The 24,770-nt window shown below is 42.5% G+C and overlaps 1 protein-coding gene across 11 annotated transcripts in view; it reads right to left on the bottom strand.

Moving 5' to 3' along the window:
* Positions 1 to 24,770, bottom strand: part of TENM2 (teneurin transmembrane protein 2) — a 1,017,264-nt gene that overhangs the window by 276,085 nt on the left and 716,409 nt on the right. For all 11 annotated transcript variants that reach the window (XM_007171390.3, XM_007171391.3, XM_057541632.1 and 8 more), the window contains one exon: positions 4,006 to 4,244. In XM_007171390.3, coding sequence (XP_007171452.2) covers positions 4,006 to 4,244 — 239 coding nt within the window. The remainder of the gene's footprint in view (positions 1 to 4,005; positions 4,245 to 24,770) is intronic.

The raw sequence follows: 24,770 nt of genomic DNA, 5'->3' as shown, positions 1-24,770 counted from the left end.
GAGAAGTTGTAACAGACTGTATGACCCACAACATCAAAAATATTTACTATCTGGTTCTTGACAGAAAAGGTTTTCTGGTCACTGTACTAGAAGATATTTGGGAAAGCAGAAATATGAGGACAGGTTAGGAGAGCAGGGAGGTGTGGCTTTTGTACACTTTGTTAGAAGACGATTCAGGAAGGAGGGGAACCAACTCCTCTCCCTTGCTAATAAGGACAGAATTAGGTAAGGTGAATTGATGCTACGAAAAGGATGACTTGAGGTTTTATGCAGTATTTGGAAAATATGGCTAACTGTGATGTTTAGTGGAGAGCAGTCAAGGGAAAGATGTTAGACGAGGCATCGGGAGACCAAGAGCCTAGTTCTGGCTCTGCAACTAACTAGCCATGTGACTTGAGACCCTCTGGGCCTCAGCATCAGTTCTTGTCAAATGATCGTAATACGCCAACTTCATTTTCTGCTAGAGTGTATGTTGGGGGCTGGGGGTATGGGTCAAATTTAACAGTAATATAAAAGTGCTTTAAATGGAAAAGCTTACAGTTCTAAACAAATAGAAGGCTCTAACCAGTTACTGTATGCACCCTATAAGGATAAAAACATGGTAGAGTTGGCATAAAACAGGTAAGAAACACTACGCTGGTGACGTGATTTAGAAACTTAGGGATCCAGAGGGATTTCTGGCGTTGCAGGCAATGAAAGTACTTGAGCTGCCCAAGGATAACAGACAACTTCCTGAGCAGGAAGCTCTCTTGCGTTTCACAGCCAAATTCTTCTAAACCCGTCTTCCCTAGGAACCATTTGGGCCAGGGGCTGAGTAACGCACAAAACAGTCTCCTAGTGGTTTGTGCAGCTTTTCAGAGGAATTCATTTTAGGATGTCTTGTACACTGGGAGAATTTGGCATCGGGAGAATCTGCTGGAAGAGTGTATCATAAAAGATCTCTGACCTCAGCTGTGGGAACAGGAACTGGGGGATCTCTCCTGAACTGGTAAAGGCTCACGTCTTCCATTTTGCCAGAGGGCTGGTGTATGCTGATTTACACCCACCCACAGGCTGGGTCTATGGAAGAATTTGTCATGGGGCTGAACGTTTCCAAATTGCTCATTTCTGGAAAGACTTCATGCAGGTTTCAACATGCAAGGAAGATAATTTGGCCTATTTGTCACAGTTCCTGGCAGGCCTGAACCCAGTGCCTGTCTATAAATGGCCTGCAGTAGACGCTTCATTTTCAGGACCTGTCATGTTCTAGTGGAACACAGGGTCATGTACGAGCTAGTGTGGGCTCAGGCCTTAAAAACTTTGGCCTCCTTAACAGGAAGCCTTTGATTTTTATGTTGTCCTTCTGTTCTCCCTGATGGCTTGTCTTCTAGGTAGGCACAATCACGTGTTGCTCCTGACGGCACTTTTCTCTGTGTTTTCAATGCACTGTTTGTGTCCCTGCAGCTCCGTAATAAATAATATACTGCCTTTCATCTTTAAATTGATTTATACACATTAATTAATCCTCACCATACTTTGGAGTTTCTGAACGTCAATAACCATCATACTCCCAGGTTCTACTTAGGAAACCAAGACCCAGAAAGAAAACAACTTGGTTAAAGTTAAGGAGAAAGGGATCACTGGGGTCAAGATCAGCCCTCCAGATCGTGACCCCTCACCATGCTTGCAGACCCATCATCACCTCTGGAAAGCAGCCCTGTAGCCCTACATGCACCGCCACTACTGCTGGGTGAATCGGCCCATTCCATCACTCATTTTGAGTCATAAACAATTCTTCAGTACTCCAGGGTCGAAGCATAATCTTACCTAAAGCATTCATAATAGGAAATGATGGATTATAAACTAATAAGCCATCCTAAGATGCTCGGGTCCAGCTTCCAGTAGCCTCCAGACTGAGGATAAATATGTTTCCTAATCCATCATTTACAAGTTACACACCCAATTAAAACATTAAACTCTCGCTACAGGGTTTTCCATGATCACCCTACAGAAAGCTATTATATTTTAACTATCAAGCTCGATAAATCAGGCACTAGCCATCTATCTCTCTCCTGCGAGTGGTGAAGGAGGTCCACAAGGGACGGTATTGGCAGAGGCAGGCAGTGCCTCAATTTCTACATTTGGGCTCCCCATGGTGCCCACCGGCCCAGCAGAACATTACGCCTGAGAGGTGAGCTCGTGGACCCTTTTTGAAGTTTCTGACACAAAGCTGAATCAGGCAAGGACCCCAAAGGCATGTTCAATTTGCTTCCACCAACCCCTCCCCTTCTCCTCCCCAACAGCTACCTGGGGAAGCACACAAGACTACCTCTAATGATACAAAAGATTCCACTCAAGTGACTGAGGGTGCAACAGATGCCCTTCCCCCTCCTCGAGTCAATCCATGACTCCATCCTTCATCAAGAGGTAAGTGAGAAGCAGACATGACCTTCAGCCAGGGGTGTGTGGGTATCTGACCTCAGCCCACATGTAGAGCTGGGGTTTAGAGCACAAAGGTGTTTGCAAAGCCCCAGGTAGACAAGGTGCCTTTCCCTGGAGTGTCAATTTTCTTACTTCTGGAGGCCATTCCTGAGAGATGCAACTGACAAGGACTGTAAAAACGTCTTTTTCTGTATTAAGATGAGCATAGCAGCATTATGGGAGAGAGTGAAAACCTCATATCAGTTTTTGGCCCGTCATGGTTTGCCTTGGGCAGGGCCCCAGATCTCTGGGGGAGCACGGTCACCATCCTCTGCTATCAGGCAAGCTTGGGCACAATGGTCTGGGAAGTTCTGGACCAGCTTATTCTCTTGCTGGCTGCCTGAGGATGAAGGAAGTGTGAGAGAGAAGGGAGGGCTTACACCGGGAGAAAGGGCAAAACCAGAATGGTTAGGGTTGCTTTTTATTTTCCCTCTTGTAAATGGGAAGGGTTTCAGCATAAGTGTTACGAGCTGATTTAGAGCCGGTCTCTTTTTGCTGCTGTTTTATAGGTTTGCTTTGCAACGTGGCACAGCCAAACTGGGGAGGCCTGACAGAGCGGCCCTGAGACCGAGCCAGAACCATCAAGTGTTTCAAATAAACTTTAACAAACGTCACCGTGGCCTCGGCCTGGGCCAGGAGATCTGCCGCTAGCAAGTTCAGGTGACAAAGTAGCAGTGCTGAGGGCACTTGGTTGCGGCCAGGAGCTGCGAGCAGGCTTTGTGTCTAGCCCAGGACGCTCCAGTGCACGGGGCACCCTGTCCCTGAACTCTTGGCATCTGCTGCTTCCCATAGTTACAAGGCCACATCCCACGGATGCAAATCAACATCCCTGGCATTCAAAGAAAGACACCCCAACAACTTCACCAATCTGCTATCCTAAGTCATACCCTGAGCTCCCACCCAGAATCACAGCTGGTGTGGGAGGTGAACCTGACTCAGATTCAGCAGCACGTGAGATGAGAGTTGAGGCTAAAGGGACAGAGGCAAAGGAGGGGACTTGGGCAACATCCACTGGGTCTGGGTGACCTGATTCCCTACGAAGACCTGGTTGGGCGCTCTAGCCTCTCTATCCTGTTTCTGTTCTCCAGCTCTAAAAATCATCTAGCTACTTTGGCTTTCCATCCAATCATGATGTTCTAGGCATGCTGATTGCTTTTCTTCTTCTATTTGGTTTTTGTCTGAAGCTAACCAATGCTGCGTGAATTTCAGAGCACAGACCTGGGTTAAAATCCAAGATGGAGGAGACCAGAAGGCTACTTGAGGAGTGAGGGATGGGTTGGCAGGAATGACAATTTTCAACTTATCTCCAAGAGAGAATACACTAAGGATGCTTAATTTCACTTCTGATAAATGTCATTTAGAATCATGAAGGAGAAACTCATCAGATTGAAATGGATTTCAGGAGGAAAAAAGCACTCCCATCCATCACTCATTTTTACCTCTTTCGGGAGCCAACAAGCCAACGGTACAGACAACAGAGGCCCTCCCTCTACATTCACAAGTCGGCGATCTCGCCCCCACCTGCTCACAGCCGCCCTGACTTACCTATGAAATACGCCAGCAGGATGGCCAAGAGGAGGGCCGCAGCGATGGCCGACAGGGCGGCGCATTTCCAGCTGCAGTATTTGGAGGGCTTCTTCAGCTTGAAGGCCTTCCTGGAGAAGGTATTCCGGGGCAGCAGGCGGGGTGGTGGTGTGTAAACGGTTCCTGAGGTCAAAGGGTATCCCGGAGAGGAGCTGCTAAACAGGGGTGTGCTTCCCGAGGATGTCTTAAAGAGGAAGTGCCTGCCAGGGAAAGGAAAAGGGTCAGGATCCATATCGTGGCTATTGAGGACCATCCAGCTTCTTTTATTCCCCCACTCTGCTTTCTATAGCACTAATATAGTCCTGATTATCTACCCAACCCTGTCATGGGCAAACGGGCGAATGTTACATTTGATGGTGACATAAACGAATTCCATCAACTCACATCATTTCATGTTTTCACATATACCTCTGGATTTTATCTTCCACAATAATCCTGCAACATATGCAGAGCAAATATGGAAACTGAGTTACTGTTGCTCACTCAGAGATGCTGGCCATTATGATGGTGAAGATGATACTGAGCTCTATCAGGTATTAGGACCTATTATTTAAAGGCACTTGAAGGACAGACTTGTGGTTGCCAAGGGCGGGGAGGGGTAGGGGAGGGATAGGGGAGGGATGGAGTGGGAGTTTGGGATTAGCAGATGCAAACTATTATATATAGGATGGATAAACAACAAGGTCCTACTGTATAGCCCAGGGAACCATATTCAATATCCTGGGATAAACCATAGTGGAAAAGAATATGAAAAAGAATATATGTATGTATAACTGAATCGCTTTGCTGTACAGCAGAAATTAACATTGTAAATCAACTGTATGTCAATCAAAAAAAAAGGCACTTGAAATATATTGTCACAACTATTTACAAACTAAATATTATAATATCCCCATTTAAGATATGAGAAATCAGGTTTGGCAAAGTCAAGCAACCGTTCAAGGATTTAAACCCGGAGCTCTGTCTTATACTGAAGTCTGTGCTCCTAAGTGTCATCCTAAACTGTCTCTCTTGAGCCTTCTATCTGGGCTGCTTTCCCCCTTCACTTGCCTCCTGTTCTGAGACCACCCCTCTAGGTCATTTTTTTTTTCCCGCATCCTTTTTTTTTTTTTTTAAATTGAAGTATAGTTGATTTACAATGTTGTGTTAGTTTCAGGTGTACAGCACAGTGATTATATATATACATACATATCTAAATGTATGTATACGTGTATATATTCTTTTTCAGATTATTTTCCATTATAGGTTATTACAAGACATTGAACATAGTTCCCCGTGCTATACAGTAAATCCTTGTTGTTTATCTATTTTATATATAGTAGTGTATATCTGTTAATCCCAAACTTCTAATTTATCTCTCCCCCCACCTCTCCCTTTCCCCTTTGGTAACCACAAGTTTGCTTTCGAGATCACAGTTCTTTCTTTGGAAATATCTTTGTCTGCCAATTGAACAAGGTGCCCCTTGTCTAGAACTATGGTATGTCAACAGGATAATGCGCTGTACTGTTGACCCTTAATAGAACCCTTCCTCAGGGGTCAGGAGACTGTCACTCTAAGGACACATCAAAGACCATCAATTTTCCCACAATAGATCTTCTCCCTCTTACGTGTGCCATTTATGAAACTTTAAAGGTGCCGTGCCACACCGTGTTTAAAATGATGACTCGTCTTCCGGAAAATATCTAGCGGATTTCAAAGCACGGGTTCAGTAGAGTCTAGAGTCTGAGCAGGTGGAAGCTGGGGGCTGTGTCTTATTTTGTACCTTGTTCATCTTTATGGTCCCAGGACCCAACTCCAGTTCAGCATGTAGGGGCGACTTGAATGAATAAATGAAGCTCCCTCATTGTTTTACGAATTTACTCAGTTTCAATTCTAAGATTTTAAAATGCTATACAGGTATTTCCTTTCCCTTCAAGTTTTCATGAGGTGCAATTATATTTATGGACCCCACACACTATGTGTCATAATGCTAAATGTTTTACTTGAAACTAAATCTCACGTTGACCCTATGGAAGTGAATACTGTTTTTACCTTAGTTTTACAAACAAGAAAACCGAAGCCCAGAGTCAGCATGCGGGGTCACTGGGCCTTAAACTCCGGTCTTCCTGACGCTAAAAGCTCTAACTGGACTTACTACACCACATTCTCCTTGCATATGGTGGTTAGCAGGCTTTCCCAGTGGGATCCTGAGGCAAGATCGCTGTCCTTACAAATATTTGTATCTTGGCTGCTTCCAGATAAAACTTTGCAAGTATTTTAATCCTTGACAAAGATCAAAGGAGCCTGAGATCACTAACAACCATGTCAGAAAATGAGTAGCTGATTAGTGAATTATTTAGCATGGCTAACATCAAAATAAACAACCAATACGTAAAACTTTATTTGTGCTATAAGAATGTTCAATGATCTGAACACAGCCAAGAGGTTTGATTCTATAAATAAGGTTTGTACTCCTTGTCCAATAGATGTCTTTGAATGCTCCTGATAAAAAGAGCCTTTGGAAGAGGAGGCAGTAGGCGATGTGTCTAAAGGAGGCACTTTGGAGCAAGATTCACCTGGATCGGAGTCTTGGCAGGGCCGTTCCTGGACAAGGAAGCTCGTGTAAGTTACCTGACATGGCTCCTGACAGCCTCCATCTCCTCATCCGTAAAACGGAGTAAAGTGGGAGTAATAACAGCACAGGTTGTTGTGGGGATTACACACCATCATGTAGGACGAGCGCTTAACCAAGGGTGTGTTTCATCGTAAGTGCTCGATGCCCTACAAATAGCCTTGATTCTAAATTCTTCAGAGAACATAAGGAGCCTGAAACATGAGTTTTACATTTAAAGCTTGACAAATGTTGAGCAAACACCTGAAGAGTTCTCCAAATCACTAAATAACGGTCCACTGCCTTATAGTTAAGCTAGAGCATATACACACCAGAAAGCCAGGGTGGTGGAAGAACTCTGGGATTTGACTGAGAACTACTTCAAGTTGACTTCTTGGACAATTCTCCAAGAGTGGGTAGTAAAAATAGGGAATCAAACTTACAGGAATATACAGACATTGTAAGCCATCATTAATGAGTTTTCACTCCAACAGAGATCTCACCCATTCCCCTGGCTTCAGCCATCACTGATGGGGCTGGAGTCCCCAGATCTCCATTTCTAGCTCAAGTTCTTTCCTGAGACCCACATTCCAAGTGTGTATTGGGCATCTCTTCCTCTACATTCCTTAACTCTCTTGAGCAAGTTACAACCAAACACGGACTCTTTTCCTTCCCCTCCCTAATCACACTCCTCCTGACTCCTGTTATTCCCAGTCGTCTAGGACACAATCGTCATCTTCACCTCCTCCTTTCCCTCATCTTCTCCTACACGATGGGTTAAAGGTCCCTTTCATTTTATTTCTGAAAACTTCTCCCACCAACCCTCTCCTTCATCTCTCTGCTCCTTCTCTTCCCAAACCACGAATTCCATCATGCCCTCACTTATAAATTCCTATGGATTCTCCAGTACTTAGAAGAGGAAACCCAAATCTCAATACGGGACCACACTCTGACAACCACTACTCAGCCTTTTTATCCTCATCTCCAACCTTAGGCTTCCAGCTCCCATGAACTCCATACTTCAGCCACACCAAACAGACACAGTGCTCCTTAACTAGTCTGTTCATGCCACTGTGCCTTTGTGGATGATGTGTAATGCTTTCTGGAATGGCTTTTCTTGTTCTTTCCCACCCATCCCACCCCACCCAACTCCTACTCACCTTCCAACGACCCATCTCGGAAACCTATTCCAACATTCCCCCCAACCCCAAGCACCCCATCACTCTGTGCACTCAAGAAGCTATTTATATACTTGTTTATATATATATGTGTGTCTATATATGTGTGTGTGTGTATGCATATATATATATGTATATACAAACAATACGTATATAAATAATATATAACATATTATATACTATGTTATGTTATGTAAATATGTTTAATGTGTCTGTCCCAAACCAAATTTACACTTGACAGTGGCATTACTATCTTGGTACTTCCAGAATCTAAACATCAGGGCCTCAACATCAGTCATATTTGTGGACAGAATCAATAAACTGAAAACAGGAATGTTGTAGCAACACTAGAGAAATCACAAGATGAAGATTAAGAAGTTTAAATTGACTTTAGTTATTTTTTAATGCACTCGTTTATAAGAAATAATAGAAGAATATGATTATTATTTCTTATATAGTAAGTCTCCTACATACGAACCTTCAAGTTGTGAACTTTCAAAGGTGCGAACGTGTTTGCATGTCCAATCACGTAAGTTAGTTCACGTGTCTCGCGTACGTTGTGACACGCATGCATCCTCTACAAGTGGTTGTGCTTTTGTGTACTTTACTGTACAATACTGTAGAGAGTACAATAGTATAGTATCTTTATTTCAAGCCCAGAACCTGTGCCATCAACGTCAGGTGTGAGTGAAACTGCAGTTTGCCCTCCGTCTCCTATTGCTGACAATCCTTCATTTCTACCATCTCCCACCTCCTCTCCCTCCTCCAGTCAGTAACTCTTCTTGCCTGTTCACTCAATGCCAGCCCCTGTATGCCAGCTATTGTACTGTACTACTGTACTCTTCAAGGTACTGTACCATAAGATTAAAAATGCTTTATTTTTTGTGTTTGTTCTTTTTATGTATGATTTGTGTGAATAGTATTATAAACCTATTACAGTACAGTACTATATAGCCGATTGTGTTAGTTGGGTACCCAGGCTAACTTTGCTGGACTTACCAACAAATTGGACTTATGAAAGAGCTCTCAGAATGGAACTCGTTCGTATGTAGGGACTTAACTGTATATGGGATTGCTTCATGAGATCCTAACACTGTCCCCTTGACAATCCAATCTATTTTTCATACTTCCTTCTAAAAAGAAAGTCAGATTATGTCACATGTCATCACCATCCCCTTCTGAAAGAAAGAAAGAAAGAAAGAAAGAAAGAAAGAAAGGAAGGAAGGAAGGAAGAAATAAAGAAAGAAAGAAAGAAAGAAAGAAAGAAAGAAAGAAAGAAAGAAAGAGAAAGGCAGGCAGGAAGGAAGGAAGGAGGGAGGGAGGGAGGGGAAGGGAAGGAGGGAAGGAAAGAAAGAAGGAAAGAAAAAGAAAAGGCTTCCAATAATACTTAGAATAAAATCAGAAATCCTTCCCATGGCCTACAATTCCCTGCATGATCTGCCCTCTGGCCACCTCTCCAACTGTATCTTCCTCCACTTTATCCTCCTCCCCTCCATGAGTTACACTGTCCTTTTGCTAGTCCTCATCATATCACATCCAACACATTCCTGCCTCAGGGCCTTTGCACTTGCTGTTCTCTTTGCCTGGAAATATCTGCACAATTTGTTTCTTCATATCGTTCAACATTCTGTTCCAGAGTCACTTTCCCAGAGAGATCTTTCCTGCCTCCCTTACTTTTTTCTCTGTCATTCTCTATCCTGTTATAACTGCTTTATTCTTCTTCAGGGTATATGCATTTGTGCTATTTACTCTCTGCCTCCATCATTAGAACTGAATTTCTATGAAGTCCAAAATAATCAGGTTTGTCTGATGTGTTCATCACCGTATCCTAACATCTAGAATAGAGCCTGGCACAAAGAAGGAAGTCAACACATCTTTGTTGAGTGAAAGACCTGCAACGTTCCCAAGGCCAAAATCATGAATGCTAAAAGGACAATACTGTGAACATTTTGAATTTTGAAATTAGGATTCCTTCTGCCATGTTGACTCTTATTTTCCAAACAGATTTATAAGTTTGCATAGTTCATACAGGCAAGTGTCTGTATTTATACATACAAGGCCAGATCCTGCCACAGACCAAAAACAACCTGTATACTTTTTGGCACTGTATTATCTTTTTCAGGATACATCTCTCAGGCCGCTCATCAGTATTGTGGTGTCTCTAATGATCACTCTTAAATGAAACTCATTTAGTTATCACACCCCTTGTTTCTAGTTTCTGGTCCTTAGAATTATTAAACCAGAGTACCAAAGATACATAGACTCCTCACACAATACAGTTACACCCTGGTGTTACGAATCTCTAGAAGATTACATTCAGCAAATAAAAAAAGAAAGATTCTAAAGAAGCGATCTTTAGATTACGTCCCATAAATACCTGCTTTAGGATCACTTGAAGGCTCTGCTAGAAAAGTACAAATTCCTGGGCTGCATCCAGACCTAGGCCTGGGGTCTGGGAGAGTATTGGTGAAGAAGCTTCCTAAGTGATTCTAATGTATGATAAAGTTTAAGAAACTCTACCCTAACCATATTTGCAACTTTCAAACACGTCTGACTTATCCACAACACACTAGACGGTTACTAGATATATTTTTTAAAATGCAAGTTTTGAACGCTGATGTGTTTAAGAGTGAAACATCATGTCAAAACTTATTTTCAAATGACTCAGCCAAAAGATCTCTCTCTATATAGATATATAAGGCACATGTAGCAAAACGATAGCAATTATTGAAACTAGGTGGTTTTTCTTATGTAGTACTATTCTTCCAACTTTTCTGAATGTTTGAAAATTTTCATAGTAACAAGCTGAAAAAATGCAAGCTCTGATTCACCCAAAGGTCGCAGTCACATGAAGCAGGAATAAAGATAAATAAAATGAAGCAAGACCCACAAGGTGATGGTCTGGCCAGATGGTCAATGGGAGGACCCGGAAGGCTTAGGGAACTTCTCCGGATTTTTCCTGAACTGGCTATTAAGACAGCTTTTCCCCCTCAGGGGCAGGCTGAGGGTGCTCCAAGGGATCATTTGTGATGCCCCAACTGAACATCCTCCCAGCAGTCGACCATGGAAGTAGCTCAGCGCAGGACTCCAGGCATCAGCAGAAATGTGTAGTTTCCAAATGCACTTGACATTTTTCAAGCACAACTCAATTGCTCTCAGAATTGGCCACTTGTGCCTCGGAAAGGAAAGGCAAATGAGGGGCCCCCAAAGTGCTGTCCTTGGAGTTTGCTAACACTTGAGGGGAGAGAGAAAATCAGTCCTTGATGTTGCACAAAAAAATAATACTTCTTTTTTTGTGTGCATACGTCTTTCCTTCGTAGCCACGTGGGTCATCAAAGCTTCAGTCCCGGGACCGAGCATCTGGCTCGGCACAGGTTAGCGGCTCAGAGGCTGGCTGTCGGATTGAGTAGTAAAGCTAAGGAAGGATGGTCCCTCTCTGTCCTCTGTTCTGTACCCTTGGTCCCAGTGAGTTCTTAGAATAAAGTGATCATCACTTCACCCTAAACTATCAATCTTTTTAGTACACGTCACCACTTTTCCTCTTGTGAAAACAAAACTATTTAATAAAAACTATGAGAGAGCATGCAAACCTAACAGCCATTCCCCCATGCGCTTTACATGACAGCAGAGGCATGCAGTTTTGAGGCAGAATCTTGGCAAACCAGGCTTTTGCTTCAGATTGGCTTAGAAAATTAAGGGCATACATTTTTCTCTGATGAAACAACCATGGAAGATTTTAAAAAGAAGTCTAACAAACAAGAAACTCATGCCTCACGTCCATGTAAGAAGGACCCCATCAATTAAAAACACTATGCAGGGCTTCCCTGGTGGCGCAGTGGTTGAGAATCTGCCTGCTAATGCAGGGGACACGGGTTCGAGCCCTGGTCTGGGAAGATCCCACATGCCACGGAGCAGCTGGGCCCGTGAGCCACAATTGCTGAGCCTGCGCGTCTGGAGCCTGTGCCCCGCGACGGGAGGGGCCGCGATAGAGAAAGGCCCGCGCACCGCGATGAAGAGCGGTCCCCGCACCGCGATGAAGAGTGGCCCCCGCTTGCCGCAACTGGAGAAAGCCCTCGCACGAACCGAAGACCCAACACAGCCAAAAATAAATAAATAAATAAATAAATAAATAAATAAATAAATAAATAAAAAGTCACAAAGCCTTTAAAAAAAAAAAAAAAAAAAACACTATGCATTTTTTTAAAACATCGTTATTGGAGTATAATTGCTTTACAATGGTGCATTAGTTTCTGCTGTATAACAAAGTGAATCAGCTATACATACACATATATCCCCATATCTCCTCCCTCTTGCATCTCCCTCCCACCCTCCCTATCCCACCCCTCTAGGTGGTCACAAAGCACCGAGCTGATCTCCCTGTGCTATGCGGCTGCTTCCCACTAGCTATCTATTTTACATTTGGTAGTGTATTTATGTCCATGCCACTCTCTCACTTCGTCCCAGCTCACCCTTCCCACTCCCCGTGTCCTCAAGTCCATTCTCTACGTCTGTGTCTTTATTCCTGTCCTGCCCCTAGGTTCTTCAGAACCCTTTTTTTTTTTTTTTTGATTCCATATATATGGGTTAGCATACGGTATTTGTTTTTCTCTTTCTGACTTACTTCACCCTGTATGACAGACTCTAGGTCCATCCACCTCACTACAAATAACTCAATTTCGTTTCTTTTTATGGCTGAGTAATATTCCATTGTATATCTGTGCCACATCTTCTTTATCCATTCATCTGTTGATGGACACTTAGGTTGCTTCCATGTCCTGGCTATTGTAAACAGTGCTGCAGTGAACATTGTGGTACATGTCTCTTTTTGAAAGATGGTTTTCTCAGGGTATATGCCCAGTAGTGGGATTGCTGGGTCATATGGTAGCTCCATTTTTCGTTTTTTAAGGAACCTCCATACTGTTCTCCATAGTGGCTGTTTCAATTTACATTCCCACCAACAGTGCAAGAGGGTTCCCTTCTCTCCACACCCTCTCCAGAATTTATTGTTTGTAGATTTTTTGACGATGGCCATTCTGACCGGTGTGAGGTGATACCTCATTGTAGTTTTGATTTGCATTTCTCTCATGATTGGTGATGTTGAGCATCCTTTCATGTATTTGTTGGCAATCCGTGTATCTTCTTTGGAGAAATGTCTATTTAGGTCTTCTGCCTATTTTTGGATTGGGTTGTTTGTTTTTTGATATTGAGCTGCATGAGCTGCTTGTATATTTCACTGTGCATTTTTATTTTATTCTTGCGATAGAGATGGAGCTTGACTGATCTAGAGCAGAAGCTTTGAGAAGCAGTGGCTGGCTAAATTACTTGAGGCCCCAACAAAAGATTTCTCTTCCTTCTCTCCTGAGTCATTTGTGAATAAACTCACTCATTAACCTGAAAACCTACCAAAGAAACAAATATGGAAAATCCCTTAACACCAAGTACCATTTTGTTTTTCAGCTTGCAACCAGTGGGATCCTAAGAGGCAGTCTCCCTCTTTTTTTCTTGGTTTAGCTGTATTCCCAGGGTGAAATCCCAGCAGGGCTTCGAAAAAGAAATGTACTAGAGAAACAACTGTATAGAGGTCAAGTTTTTGTTTCCTTCCTCTCGCTCTCTCTCAATCTGGATCCTGCTCTCTCATCACAGAGCACCCTGCAACTAACCAGGACGACTAATGACTAACAGTGCAGCTGTTGTCTTTGCTCATGAAGTCAGCCGCAGCCAACGTTCTCCTTGAAACCGAGTGAATGCCTTGAATGGTCTCCAGGTAGCACCGTGTGCAAAAAAGCAGCTCTGGTTATCAGGGAAACCAGGAATTGATTGTTGCTCTACCTAGAAAATTGACTTCTCCAGAAAATAAACTCAGGGGTATTCAGAGTAGTGGATGAAAGTATTGATACGCCGTCCATTAATCCCTGAAAGATTTTGAATATCATATAGGCTGTTGCTGAAATTTGATAAAAAGCCAGAGAAAGGAGAGAGGCAGAAGTGCACCAGGAGTGGGGGGTGGTGATCAGTACAGGAGATCCCATCTCATCTCACTGGTGCTGGCCATGCCCTTTGAAGCACCAGGTTTATTGTCTCTAAAGGAGTTAGTTTAATAAAGAGGCAGCCCATATATATGCGTTAGCATACGGTATTTGTTTTTCTTTTTCTGACTTAGGGGGAAGGGTAAGCTGGAACAAAGTGAGAGAGTGGCATTGACATATATACACTACCAAATGTAAAATAGATAGCTAGTGGGAAGCAGCCGCATAGCACAGGGAGATCAGCTCGGTGCTTTGTGACCACCTAGAGGGGTGGGATAAGGGGGGTGGGAGGGAGACGCCAGAGAGAGGGGATATGGGGATATATGTATGCGTATAGCTGATTCACTTTGTTATACAGCAGAAACAAACACACCATTGTAAAGCAATTATACTCCAATAAAGATGGTAAAGGAAAAAAGAAAAAATTAAAAAAACAAATTAAAAAAAAAGAGGCAGCCCATAAAGGGTACTGTAGCATGTAAAGTTGCTATAATTAGGTTTTCAGGAGATATGATAAAACATTTAGCTGGAGAGAGGTTAAATAACCACCACACTTTCTGGCATCGCTATTATGCTCTCCAATCTGAGAAGGAATGGTGGTGGTAGAAGGGAAACTTGAAGGGTGGGTGAGATGAGAGGGAGAGAGAGAGAGAGAGACAGAGAGAAGGAGGGAGAAAGAGAGAGAGAGAAGGGAGAGAGAGAGAGACACATAGAGCATGCAGAGAAAGAGAAAAAATAGAAAAAGAGAGAAGCTTCCAGGATGAGATGGAAAAACCATGAGATAATGAGAAAGATGACGTTGGATACTGTACTGTTCAGACACTATTTATTTATTTATCTTTTACCCGTGCCGCGCAGCATGTGGGATCTTAGTTCCCCGACCAGGGATCGAACCCGCACCCCTGCATTAGAAGCACGAAGTCTTAACCACTGGACCCCCAGGGAAGCCCCCCAGCCACTTTTTGAAGAGCAAAACTAAGCAATCTTTTAAGTGTCCTGCCTTTATTTTCCTATTTGCAAATGTAAGAGGTACACATTATAAAAGAAAAACCAAGTATATAAGTTAAAAAAAACAGAAAGCAAAGGTCTCCCGTACTCTGAGAGAGAGACTGGTAAACATTTAATGTTTAGAGTCAGACTTTTTCCCTACATATAAACATTCTCTTATTATTATTATTAATTTAATTCTTTTTGAAAGCAGTAAGATATTGAGTGTACAGATTCTGAACTTGGACAACCAGGGTTTGGATCCTGGCATTGGGCAAGTTACTTACCCTCTCTAAGTCCCTGTAGCCTCACCTTTAAAGTGAAAGATGGCTAGTACATACTTTATAGGCTTGTTAGGGGGATTGGATGAATTTATTTATGTGAAAGCCTTAACACTGAGCTTGACGTCCAGTGAGTGATCAATAAATGTAGCTATTAATCGCTTGAAGGCAGGAATCATGTATATCTTGCTATTTACTAGATCTCTTTCACCTACGCAGTGCCCAGCTCATTCAAAATATCTGTAAAATGAATGCGTTGTCCAAATTAGCACAGAGACGAGCATTGCCAGCAGCTCCACCCCTCAAAAATAATTTTATTAGGAAGGGAAGGGATGGAGGACATTACTAATATGTTTCTTCTCCTCTTCCGGTTGGGAATTTATGCTTGGGTTGAGAAGTGAACTGTTGCTTTAAAAACAAAACTTTAAAACTGTTTTAAAAAACTGCTACTTCCCAAGTTTGAAGAAGCAGCCAATAACCCAATTAGTAAAATGAAAAGCCCATTTCATATCATGAGTCCCTAAGCTTAGACTCAAACCAATTTTGATGCAATGAGAAATAGGCTTTCAAGGTTTCTGATCCCTGAACCTTTGAGAGCAGAGGGGACCGTCATTACATTTGCATATGCCATGAACAACAGGAAGATCCTCTATTTTGCCCTCTTCAAAATGTGCAGTCATACCAAAAATACTCACAGCTGGAATAATTAGCAACTCAATTTATTGCCTTCCGTTTTCTAAATAGAAGCTTGATATTTAAATAGCGTCACACTGTGATATAACATAGCCTTTCTCATGGAAAGACTTTGTTTTTCTTTTCCCCCTATGAAATGATATACTGTTCAGTGTGACAGGCAAGGTCTCAGGAGGTCACTAAAGAAGGCTGGTGTTTTGTGAGCAAATCCATTTCAGAGTCTTTGGGATGAGATGAGGAGTCTTCCCCTGCCCTCAAACCGCACCCCCCCCCCCACCCCCCGGCCCCGAGTTGTTCACTTGTTGACTTTTCTCAAGTTAATTGGTAAGAGTCTTAATATAGTACAGGAAAAAAACAAAGACTTCTGACTTTGACTTCAGACTTGACCTTGAATCCACCATACACTATAATATGGGAGTGTCGAGACAGCCATCTGAAACAGACTTGCATTTGTGTTCACTGGCAGCCAGAGGTGGATGAAGAGAGAATGCATGCCATCAGATACAATCAAGGAGCAGAATGACTTCTCCCACTGTGTTTACTGCCTGTACCATTCAGAGAGTCAAAGAATTTTCGAGCTGGAAGGAACCTTAGAGTATGTCCCTTTATCATATTCTGCGTCACGCTATTACATCTGTCCTTTGTGTTTGCCTTGTCTCTCCAGTCAAATTACAAGCTTCTCCACGGCAGGTCCTAAATCTTTTGCTTCCTAGTATTCTTCTCTGTTCATAGTAGGTGTTCACAAATGTCTGCTGTGGGCTTCCCTGGTGGTGCAGTGGTTGAGAGTCTGCCTGCCAATGCAGAGGACAGGGGTTCGAGCCCTGGTCTGGGAAGATCCCACATGCCGCGGAGCAACTAAGCCCGTGAGCCACAATTACTGAGCCTGCGCATCTGGAGCCTGTGCTCCGCAACAAGAGAGGCCGCGATAGTGAGAGGCCCGCGCACCGCGATGAAGAGTGGCCCCCGCTTGCCGCAACTAGAGAAAGCCCTCGCACAGAAATGGAGACCCAACACAGCCAAAATAAATAAATAAATAAATAAACAAATGTCTGCTGAAGGAACACACAAATCACGGTTTAATGGAAAATGTACAGGCTTTGGAGTGAGGCATGTCTGGATTGAAATCTCAACTCCATGAGTAGTTGCTTGATGTTGGGAATGCCAAATAATCTCTCTGAGCCTCAGATACCTCCTCTAAAGGATGGGTAAATAATAATATGTACACTACAGAACTGTTGGAAGGGCTGAAAGAGGTAATATAATTTGTGAGCACAGAAGCTGGCCTACAGGATGTGTTTAATACACGTATGTATTGTATTTTTTTCCTCATCCTTGGAAAGAATATAATATCTAAAATATGAAGTTATGAGTCAACCGATATTTATTGGGCACATGGATACAATGGTGAATTAAGTCCTTACCCTCATGTGGAATTTCTAATTGGAGAGACAGACCAAATAAACAAAACTCAAGTCTGAGTAAACCAATAAATACATGAAATAATTACAAAGTGTGAGAAGTACTGTGAAGGAAACAAAGAACTAAGAGAAAATGTGGGACTCCATTAGTGTGGTCACTCCTCTCTGAGGAGATGATCAGAAAGGGGAGGTCTGAGGATAAGAAATGGGTAATCAAACGGTGAAAAAGAGCATCCCAGGCAAAGGAAACGTATGTGCAAAGGCCCTGAGGTGGGAAAGATTGAATTTTTGAGGATGTGAATGAAGAACAGTGTGGATCACTGTGTCGTGATCCAGGGGCTAAGTGGTGGGAAGAAGAGGTTGGCCCAATGGAAGACTATTTTATGCATGGTTTTGAGAGCAAGGAATTTGGATTTTAGTCCAAACACAAAGGGTTTTAAACTTTATCTTCTCTGTGAACAAAGGAAGCAGATTTAGGAACATTCAAACTTGAAAATAACTACGGTAGAAGAGACTCATGGGAATTCAGTCTAGTCTTCTATGATGAAAAGGCCTGGCTGTCTTCTTTGCCATCTGCCTTGAGGGTTTGGGGGTTTTCTCCAGAATATTCTAGCCACCCCTTAACATGGCACCTATGACTCCGTCGGCATGTGGATATAATTAGACATCTTAAGGTGAACATGAGCAAACACAACTCCTGATTTTCACTCCAAACTATCCTTCTCTTCAGGCTTCACCCATATTGGTTCAAGAAGCCATCACCCATCAGCTGGACAGGTGCCATCCCCAGGAAGCAGACTCTAGGAAGAAACATCTGCATCCAGAAACTCTATTAGCAAGTGCTCTTGGGAGTGACAGAAGCAGGCTGGGCGGAGGGAGACACTGAACAGGGATGCTGTAGCAAAGGGCAAGCTCTGGAGCTGAGATGCCTCTGCAAGTGCTTTCAATCTGGGCTGCAGGATTTGGGCCTTAATAACCTCACCTGGACCAGTCATTAGATGTGGGCCGTCCACAGGGATGTAACCTTGGGCGCAGGGTGGCTGTCTTTAGCTGAAGTCCAGTCTCTAGCTGAAGTTCAGTCTCAGAGAGGGACTTGGCTGAGATCTGTTGGCAGGGGAGATGCGTGCTCCAGTTTCAGAGGGTGGCATCTGGGTGAGCGCCACACCATACACCTCACTAGGCTTCACCAGGGTTCCTGTCCTTCCCTCACACCTGATCCATCTTCAGTCGATTTCCTTTCTGCCTCCAATCCATCCTCTTCTCGCCACTTATTCCTCTGCATCACCTTGCGCCTGACCTACAGCATCCAGCAGCCTCTAAACAGGTCTCCCCTTCTCCACTTGGGCCCTTTACATCCATCCTCCACTCAGGAGCCAGTCACTGTCTGCAAGCACAAGTCAAATCGCATTACTCTTCTGCTTAAAATCTGCCACTTCCTTTATACTTAGCGGTAATCCAGCCCCTCGTCATGGCTGACGCGGAACCTCGTTATGGCCTATCTCACCTCCTCCCAGCCTCCACTGACTCTGCTCCTGAGGCTTCGCCGTACTTTTCTGCTGTCCCTCAAAGAGGCCAGGCTTCTCTCCATCTCAGGGTATTCTCATTGTGTTTCCCTTGGTCTGAAATGTTCTTAGCGGAGATATCTGCATGGCTCCTCCTTCTGAGGTCTTTCAAGCTTCCTTTCAAAGCTCACTTTCTCAGAAAGCCTTCCTTGATCAGTCCTTCCCACTCCATCACTTGATTATCCTCCCTGGCAGCCTGAGGACCACCCCACTTCCTGGTTAATGGCAGTGGTGTACAGACACAGCCCTCTCATCCGCTCAGCACTAATCCCTTTGAGTAGCTATCTTGTTTGTGCCTGTCTTACTGTCTGCTTCCCCAATGGCATGTACCTTCCTGAAGGGCCCAGATGAAGTCTTCCTCACCACTGTATCCCCAGTCTCTGGAAGAGTGCCAGCAGATGTCTGGTGCTCGATCAATTTTTAGTAGATGAATAAAAACACGAGCCAATCTAGATCTTGAAAAGTTTATTTTCTGCTGCCTGTAGGAAGGCATGAATTTCAAAGTTTCCTGTCTGCTCCCAGATGCAACACTTCTCTTTATTTATGCTGTAGCGTCTCCTTCAAGGGATGCTCTGTCATTCTGGTTTTCAAGGTTTTGGTAAAACAAGACGATGTTCTCATTACGTCTACACGTGGTTATTTTAAATCCTTTGAGAAACCTTCACTTTTCTATTCTGAGGAGGCTTCCAGCACGTTTTGTGAGAGCCTTCTCATTTTCTTGATCTTTCAAGCTGGAATCCTCCTCAACTTTTCTGTCATCCTTGAGGTACATTAGCCATAATCACATCGATTATTTCCACTGAGAACACACAATGGTTTTGGAAAATAGTGGGGTAATGCATTTTTCAGGCTTACTTCTAGGATCCCACTTAGTGATTCTGTACATTTTGCAGTCCTTCATTTCTCCCTTTTCACAGTAAACCCAGTGGATGCATATATTCAGGCATTAGTTCACACTAATCTCAGGGCTAGTTCCTGGTTTGTAACCAGGAGCCTCAGAGATAAAATTCGTTTAAGTCTGGAAGAATTTTTGGTAAATGTACTTGCTCCTTATCTGTCACTTCTCTGCCCACCGATATACCGAGCAGTTTATCTTCATAGGTTTCGTATCTCTGCAAACATGGAGATTTCATGGTGTATTTTCTCTTCCAAGTCACTTTTAAAAGAATATGATGAGAATGGATTTCATCTCCGAAACATCCTATGTTTACCCTCCACCACCCAGAGAAGAATCCATTTATCTTTCTCTTTTTCCTCCCTACCTCTGTAAGAAAGGAGTCCTGCCTGATACACCCTTTTTATTTCCTTATCTTTGGTGCTTCAGTGATCTCGGGAAAGCCTGAAGTGTTGCATTTACCATGACGCTGCACAGGGATCATGTGGGCCATCTTTCAGATGTTAACATATTACCCACATGGATCCATTTACCAGTATTAATCAGATCACACGTGCTGATATTTTCTGTCATGCCCTCAAAGTTAGCCATTTCAGAGCATGTTTTGGAAATAGACATTTATTCCCTAGCATTCTTCTTGGAAAAGACTGGAGCAAGAATCGGGTTCTCCAGACTACTTTGTCTCTCCCATGAGTAGATCTTTTAGACCGAGGGAGACACATTGATTCTCTAGCTGTTTTCCATTAATTAACTTTTTCTTCTACTGAGGTGAAATTTACATAACATAAAATTAACCATTTTAAGGTGTACAATTCTATGGCACTTAGTGCATTCCCAATGTCGTACAACCACCTCTATTTTGTTCCAAAATTTTTCATCACCCCAAAAGAAAACCCTGTCTCCATTCAGCAGCAACTCTCATTCCCTCTTCTCCCACCCCCAGCTCCTGGTAATCACTGATCTGATTTCTATCTCTATGGATTTCCCTATTCTGGATATTTCAGTTACTACATGGAATCATACAGCACATGACCTTTTGTGCCTGGCTTCTCTCACTTAGCATAATGTTTTTAAGGTGATCTCCACTGTAGCATTTATTAGTACATCATTACTTTTTTTGTGGCTGAATACTATTCCATCATATATATCATCAACCTTCAGTATCTGCAGGGGACTGGTTCCAGGACTCCACCTGGATACCAAAATCTGTGGATGCTCAAGTCCCTTATATGAAATGGCAGAGTATTTGCATATAATTACAAACATCCTCCTTTGAATTATCTCTAGATTACTTATATTACCTGGTACAATGTAAATGCTATGTAAATAGTTGTAAATACAATATAAATGCTATGTAAATAGTTGCCAGTGCATCGCAAATTCAAGTTTTGCTTTTCGGAATTTTTTTTTCCCAAATATTTTTGATTCACAGTTTGCTGACTCCACGGATGCAGAACTTGCGGACGTGGAGGGCCGACTGTATATGTGCCACATTTTCTTTATTCATTCATCCATTGATGGATATTTCTGTTGTCTCCATCTTTGGGCCATTGGGAATAGTGTTGCTCTGGGCATTTGCAAGCAAGTATTTATTTAAGTACTTGTTTCCAGTTATTTGGAGGATTGCAGTTGCTGGGTCATATGGTAACTATGTTTAGCTTTTTGAGAAACCTTTAGTTGGTTTCTAAATGTAGAGAATGGTGGTCCACATTGAACTCCTAAGCAAGGGTACATTCTGGTTGGCCCTAAACACTGTGTCAGACTCCTTGCATCCAACCCATGTCATGGGCTTATTTTTGAAAACTTGAAATAATTACTAAAACAAGAAGCATCACTGGGCTTCCCTGGTGGCGCAGTGGTTGAGAATCTGCCTGCCAATGCAGGGAACAGGGGTTCGAGCCCTGGTCTGGGAAGATCCCACATGCTGCGGAGCAACTGGGCCCGTGAGCCACAATTACTGAGCCTGCACGTCTGGAGCCTGTGCTCCACAACAAGAGAGGCCGCGATAGTGAGAGGCCCGCGCACCGCGATGAGGAGTGGCCCCCACTTGCTGCAACTGGAGAAAGCCCTCGCACAGAAACGAAGACCCAACACAGCCATAAATAAATAAATAAATAAATAAAATTTAAAAAAGAAATAAAGTATGGAAATATTTAAAAACAAAACAAAACGAAACAAGAAGCATCACCAAAGAGCCAGGTAGCAGTATTTGCACAAAGAGTAATCATACCTTACAAAATGCTTTAACACTCCCAACTCAATGGCTCTCATTTCAGCAAAGAGGCTATAGTGAGAGCCTGGTAGGGTTTATATTCTAGGAAAGCTATCTTATCCCTTACATTTTTTTTTTTTCAAACATCTTTATTGAAGTATAATTGCCCTACAATAGTGTGTTAGCATCTGCTTTATAACAAAGTGAATCAGTTATACATATACAATATGTTCCCATTTCTCTTCCCTCTTGCATCTCCCTCCCTCCCACCCTCCCCATCCCACCCCTCTAGGTGGTCACAAAGCACCGAGCTGATCTCCCTGTGCTATGCGGCTGCTTCCCACTAGCTAGCTATTTTACATTTGGTAGTGTATATATGTCCATGACACTCTCTTACCCTGTCACATCTCACCCCACCCCCTCCCCATATCCTCAAGTCCATTCTCTAGTAGGTCTGTGTCTTTATTCCCGTCTTGCCACTAGGTTCTTCATGGCCTTTTTTTTTTTTTCCCTTAGATTCCATATATATGTGTTAGCATACTGTATTTGTTTTTCTCTTTCTGACTTACTTCACTCTGTATGACAGACTCTAACTCCATCCACCACATTACAAATACCTCCATTTCATTTCTTTTTATGGCTGAGTAATATTCCACTGTATATATGTGCCACATCTTCTTTATCCATTCATCTGTCAATGGACATTTAGGTTGCTGCCATGTCCTGGCTATTGTAAATAGAGCTGCAATGAACATTTTGGTACATGACTCTTTTTGACCTATGGTTTTCTCAGAGTATATGCCCAGTAGTGGGATTGCTGGGTCGTATGGTAGTTCTATTTGTAGTTTTTTAAGGAACCTCCATACTGTTCTCCATAGTGGCTGTATCAATTTACATTCCCACCAACAGTGCAAGAGTGTTCCCTTTCCTCCACACCCTCTCCAGCATTTATTGTTTCTAGATTTTTTGATGATGGCCATTCTGACCGGTGTGAGATGATATCTCATTGTAGTTTTGATTTGCATTTCTCTAATGATTAATGATGTTGAGCATTCTTTCATGTGTCTGTAGGCCATCTGTATATCTTCTTTGGAGAAATGTCTATTTAGATCTTCTGCCCATTTTTGGATTGGGTTGTTCGTTTTTTTGTTATTGAGCTGCATGAGCTGCTTGTAAATCTTGGAGATTAATCCTTTGTCAGTTGCTTCATTTGCAAATATTTTCTCCCATTCTGAGGGTTGTCTTTTGGTCTTGTTTATGGTTTCCTTTGCTGTGCAAAAGCTTTTAAGTTTCATTAGGTCCCATTTGTTTATTTGTGTTCTTATTTCCATTTCTCTGGGAGCTGGGTCAAAAAGAATCTTGCTGTGATGTATGTCATAGAGTGTTCTGCCTATGTTTTCCTCTAAGAGTTTGATAGTGTCTGCCCTTACACTTAGGTCTTTAATCCATTTTGAGTTTATTTTTGTGCATGGTGTCAGGGAGTGTTCTAATTTCATACTTTTACATGTTCCTGTCCAATTTTCCCAGCACCACTTATTGAAGAGGCTGTCTTTTCTCCACTGTATATGCTTGCCTCCTTTATCAAAGATAAGTTGACCATATGTGTGTGGGTTTATCTCTGGGCTTTCTATCCTGTTCCATTGATCTATATTTCTGTTTTTGTGCCAATACCAAACTGTCTTGATTACTGTAGCTTTGTAATATAGTCTGAAGTCAGGGAGCCTGATTCCCCCAGCTCCATTTTTCGTTCTCAAGATTGCTTTGGCTATTTGGGGTCTTTTGTGTTTCCATACAAATTGTGAAATTTTTTGTTCTAGTTCTGTGAAAAATGCCAGTGGTAGTTTGATAGGGATTGCATTGAATCTGTAGATTGCTTTGGGTAGTAGAGACATTTTCACAATGTTGATTCTTCCAATCCAGGAACATGGTATATCTCTCCATCTATTTGTATCATCTTTAATTTCTTTCATCAGTGTCTTATAATTTTCTGCATACAGGTCTTTTGTCTCCTTAGGTAGGTTTATTCCTAGATATTTTATTCTTTTTGTTGCAATGGTAAATGGGAGTGTTTTCTTAATTTCACTTTCAGATTTTTCGTCATTAGTGTATAGAAATGCAAGAGATTTCTGTGCATTAATTTTGTATCCTGCTACTTTACCAAATTCATTGATTAGCTCTAGGAGTTTTCTGGTAGCATCTTTAGGATTCTCTATGTATAGTATCATGTCATCTGCAAATAGTGACAGCTTTACTTCTTCTTTTCCGATTTGGATTCCTTTTATTTCTTTGTCTTCTCTGATTGCTGTGGCTAACACTTCCAAAACTATGTTGAATAATAGTGGTGAGAGTGGGCAACCTTGTCTTGTTCCTGATCTTAGTGGAAATGGTTTCAGTTTTTCACCATTGAGGACAATGTTGGCTGTGGGTTTGTCATATATGGCCTTTATTATGTTGAGGAAAGTTCCCTCTATGCCTACTTTCTGCAGGGCTTTTATCATAAATGGGTGTTGAATTTTGTCAAAAGCTTTCTCTGCATCTATTGAGATGATCATATGGTTTTTCTCCTTCAATTTGTTAATATGGTGTATCACACATTGATTGATTTGCGTATATTGAAGAATCCTTGCATTCCTGGGATAAACCCCACTTGATCATGGTGTATGATCCTTTTAATGTGCTGTTGGATTCTGTTTGCTAGTATTTTGTTGAGGATTTTTGCATCTATGTTCATCAGTGATATTGGCCTGTAGTTTTCTTTCTTTGTGACATCTTTGTCTGGTTTTGGTATCAGGGTGATGGTGGCCTCGTAGAATGAGTTTGGGAGTGTTCCTCCCTCTGCAATATTTTGGAAGAGTTTGAGAAGGATAGGTGTTAGCTCTTCTCT

This window comes from Balaenoptera acutorostrata, chromosome 2 (assembly GCF_949987535.1).
Source record: "Balaenoptera acutorostrata chromosome 2, mBalAcu1.1, whole genome shotgun sequence".
Classification (NCBI taxonomy): Eukaryota; Metazoa; Chordata; class Mammalia; order Artiodactyla; family Balaenopteridae; genus Balaenoptera; species Balaenoptera acutorostrata.
This window is presented reverse-complemented; position numbering and strand designations above follow the sequence as displayed.